At 34.1% G+C, this 4,550-nt stretch overlaps 1 protein-coding gene across 1 annotated transcript in view; it reads right to left on the bottom strand.

Moving 5' to 3' along the window:
• LOC106471735 (4-coumarate--CoA ligase 1-like) overlaps positions 1-4,550 on the bottom strand; it is a 44,662-nt gene that overhangs the window by 29,372 nt on the left and 10,740 nt on the right. The window contains exons 3-5 of the mRNA XM_022400342.1: positions 2,291-2,397; positions 1,387-1,592; positions 758-929 (exon numbers count right to left, since the gene is read on the bottom strand). Of these exons, the coding sequence (XP_022256050.1) occupies positions 758-929; positions 1,387-1,544 (330 nt within the window). The 5' untranslated portion in view covers positions 1,545-1,592; positions 2,291-2,397. The remainder of the gene's footprint in view (positions 1-757; positions 930-1,386; positions 1,593-2,290; positions 2,398-4,550) is intronic.

The following is a 4,550-nucleotide window of genomic DNA, read 5'->3' on the forward strand; positions in this document are numbered from 1 at the left end:
CACATTGTGTACTGTATCTTCAGCTACTGCCGACATTGTGTACTGTATCTTCAGCTACTGCCGACATTGTGTACTGTATCTTCAGCTACTGCCCACATTGTGTACTGTATCTTCAACTACTGCCCACATTGTGTATTGTATCTTCAACTATTGCCGACATTGTGTACTGTATCTTCAGCTAGTGCCCACATTGTGTACTGTATCTTCAGCTACTGCCCACATTGTGTACTGTATCTTCAACTACTGCCCACATTGTGTATTGTATCTTCACTTTTTTCTCATTGTGTCATTGGTACATTTTCCCCATTTCCCTTTGAAACTGTAAATGAAGTATATTTATTTTTGTAACAGAAAGTGTCAAGTTTCGTCAGTGGTTTAGTTTCAAGTGATATAAACACGTCTTTCAGAATCTTCTATCAATCAGTTATCTGGTCTGGTACATGTAAGCTAAGTAAGTACATAATTAATCATTAAAATATTACATTTTGTTTCGAGTTAACATGATTACACCTATTTGCAGATTCTTACCATTGTCGTAGGAAGTAATTTTGGAGTGGTTAGACCATTGTTGCATTACAATTTCTAGGGAGCCTGGGGATATCCCCCCCCCCCAGAAAAAGTTTGAAAATTGAATGCTACGAAAATGGCTCTGGAACTATTTTAACTAAAAATACTTCATACACACACACACAATACAATATAACGTACTGAATTAAAAGAAGCGAGTTTTAAGTTGTATTTATACGGCCCTGCTTACTTTGTGATGAGCAATAACTTCCAGAACTAATTCGAAGTGGTAATATGGAGCCACAATAAGTGATGCACCATTTTTTATGACTGTATTCAGTATTAGGAAGGTGCCTAAGTGACAAAGTGGATACGTTGATAAGACGATATTTTCCCATGAGAACTTAAGTGTAGTAGGATGCCTAATGATGAAAGAAACACATTATTTATTAAGCAAGTACAGAAACGTGTGCAACACGAGTAGAACGAATGCTTAGAATAACATACTTTTATTTACCTTATAGATGTTTGAACTTCATCATCTCATTTAATTTTTAGGTTATGCTTAGAAACAAACTTTAAAATGTAGTTTGAAAGTACTTTTTATTTCCATAAATACTTGATAGCTTTCATGCACTAACATTTTCTGAAACAATACCTTGAAATACTTTCACTATTTACTGCTTTCAATAGCTCTTTCTTTTCGATCTTATTGTTTTGCTATGGTATATGTTTATCATTACAATAACTTAAAACTAATGGAACAGCGTAAATGTAATTGGATAGAAATGTACGCAACAGATAATAAATCTTTCGGTCACCAAGGTAGGATTACAAATTTGATAACTCAAGTTGATTTAATCATAATGTGTATCTCACGTAAGCTGCATTGTTGAGACAATAATTCCATAGTGTGTATGAACAATAGCTTTTGGTAAGCCAGTCGTCCCACTGGAAAATGTCAAAATGAGAGGAGCTTCTTTGGGGTTGACTTTTGGAGGACCAATATAAGCTAAACCATCATCATCTTGTATCATGTCATAAAAGGAAAAACAATCCTCAGATTTTCCAAACACGAAGATGTTCTGCATAAAAAAAGAAGACTTTAATGATTATATATCATGACTGATCAAGTAAAGTGATCCTTCCTACACAGCTGATTTACGGAGATAAAGCAGATTTATAACGTAACTTGAGAAAAAATATGTGACTTTCCCTACTTAAAATTATCAAATGATTCATATGATCACCTATTATATATTTATTTTAATATAATCTCCTAATACTCGTTTATTTTAAAAATAATCACCTAATACTCGTTTATTTTTTAATATAAGTGCATATTATAGTTTATTGACATAATAACCAAATACTTATTTATATTTAATAGGCATGTTCAGTCAAATTTAATATGAATAATTATAAATAGTCCTGTATCAGGAACGATAAGTGGCTTTGTTTTTGTAAATTTCATGATAATTTATTGTAGCTATAATAATATGAAACAAAGAAAATTCGTCTTATGTATCTAAAAACTCACCATTTTACATTCCATTCATTCCCGATATGATTTATATCATATCTGAAACACAAACTCCATAAATACATAGACTGTTATGACAATTTCTCTTTACAACGTAATTTTTTCAGTTAAAAATTATTCTTACATCACTGTGTAAAACTCTCCATCTCTTAACACTAAAGTATGAGAAAGTACTCTCTATATTTGAATATATACTAACTAACATAAACACGTTAAAACATATATTTATATAAATCTTACCTTAAAGTTGTCGAGGTTTCCAGTAGCATTTCTGGCTTTTTCAACGTTTTCGTTTTCCACTATGATATAAACAGCATTAACGGCCTTCAGAGAACCTCGCAGCTCATCTTATTGGATAAAATGAAACAAACACGTTTTTAATGTCCTTATATTGTGCTGTTTAATAGTGAATCACTCAATAAATGTTTACTTATATGGAATTAAATAAAAAGTCAATCTAGTTAAAAATATGTAAACAAAATTAATGTATTCGCTTTAAACAAGAATGAACAAGATATGAGCGAGAAAAAAGTTACTGAATATTTACATTTTACATAATAGATAAAGTCATCATCTTCGCCGATAAGGCCAAGAACGTCATTTGGAAGAAGATAAACAGGACGGCCACCCTACTATGCTCTATGAGGCGCCCCGAATGGCGGTTTATGTGAGACGAATCTAGTTTGGCCGGATTAACACACATATTTTGCACCAAAATCTATACAGAATTACTATATAAAGCCCGCTGAGAATACTCATGACCTATTTAAAAGTTTATTTACGTGGTTATAAATACAGAGTAGATGCTATGTTGTTATAAGCAGCTGCTTTTGTACCCGACGCATGCTAAACGCGTGTTCACGCGAAACCTTAGGCATTAAGCCACCTGGCTCAGTAGATAATAACTTTAAAAGACATGAAGGTTTATTTAAAGCGATGTTTTAGACGTATGTTTTATTTACAATTAAAAGATATACAACGTTAAAATCATTGCACAATAAATAGTTATTAAAAACAGGGAGTTGCCCTAAAAGCGACTCTACATATGTTTTGGTGTCCTATGACACCATCTTTAGGAGCAATGGTGAACGAATGGTTGGGACTTAACCTACAAAGAGTTACAAACCATCTATCCAGTACTTTATTATTTCTATACCAGGACCAGCTTCTTTGTTTAATATGATATTTTTGTTTTTTAATTTCAGTTTTAAATTCTAAATGTTGTTAAATACCAGAGAAACTACTGAAATTGATAAAATAAAGATATCGTATTAACAAAGAAACTTGGTTCCCGATTTTGCTGTTGCATATCGCTACTCGATTCATTATTGTTTATCGTTACTCGAGTTTGCTGTCTCTACGTGAATTTCTGCGACTATATTTCAGCAAGTTTTTAACAGTGGACGATTAGCATAGTATATTTCTCTATTCTGACGACGGTGTTGATCCTTTCTACTGTTTCTTATACTTAGCTGAAATCGTGAGTGCATATTAAGTATTTATTACCATTCCTTATAGCACTATTTTATATAAGTATTGCTATTTTTAAATAGTTAGTGTTAAGGTAGCAGTTGTAAATGTTGTCAATAATTAGCGACTTACACTAAGTATGTCACTTTTGTCTGTTTTGCCTGAATAGTTTCTGGTGTCTTATTTCAGCAAACACTTGTACATAGCATGATGTTAAGAACATAATTGTGTGTCATATAGACTTAACAAGGTAAGCATGCTACTGAAACATTATTCTTTTCTGATGAAAGCGTTTCGTTGCTGCTCATCTTTTGTTACTTTACACTGTGACATTGATGTAAGCAGGTCATCAAATCTGTGATGATACAATTTTTGCCTTTTAAGAGGGTCCTTTGAGAACAACTTTACATTTTGTTTCTTGTAGTTGTATACCAATACATGTGTTTATTGTACACCCCTCGAGGTGGATTCCTGTGCATGGTGAGGGGACCTCCCAGGAAAGGTTTTGTATTTTCAGTTTACCTTCTCTGGGATCTTAAAGGGGAGGAGAGGTTTTTGATGGATAAGTGGTGTCATTAATGGGTCCTTTATGTCAATGGCACTTAACACACCACTTTGGCCTTGATTTCCTGTAGATAGGTGGTCTTGAGGTGGCTTCCTCAGGGTCAGTTAGCTGGTATTTATGGGCTAGGATCAACCAAGTACCACTGTTGGACGTTCTCAATAGGTGTTGTGGACATTGTTTCTAACACTGGTGTTTGGGTATAGTGCCCCCGAAACCCTGACATCTCTGACAGGTGGTTAGAGTGGTTGCTCGCAATCTGAGGTTCACGGGTTCGAATCCCCATCTCACCAAACATTCTCGCTCTTTCAGCTGTGGGGGTATTATAATGTGACAGTCAATCCCACTATTCCTTGGTAAAAGAGTAGCCCAAGAGTTAGTTGTAGGTGGTGATGACTAGCTGCCTTCCCTCTAGTCTTTCACTGCTAAATTAGGGACAGCTAGTGCAGATAGCTCTCGTGTAGTTTT

The sequence above is a fragment of the Limulus polyphemus genome, unplaced genomic scaffold (assembly GCF_000517525.1).
Source record: "Limulus polyphemus unplaced genomic scaffold, Limulus_polyphemus-2.1.2 Scaffold4824, whole genome shotgun sequence".
Lineage (NCBI taxonomy): Eukaryota > Metazoa > Arthropoda > Merostomata > Xiphosura > Limulidae > Limulus > Limulus polyphemus.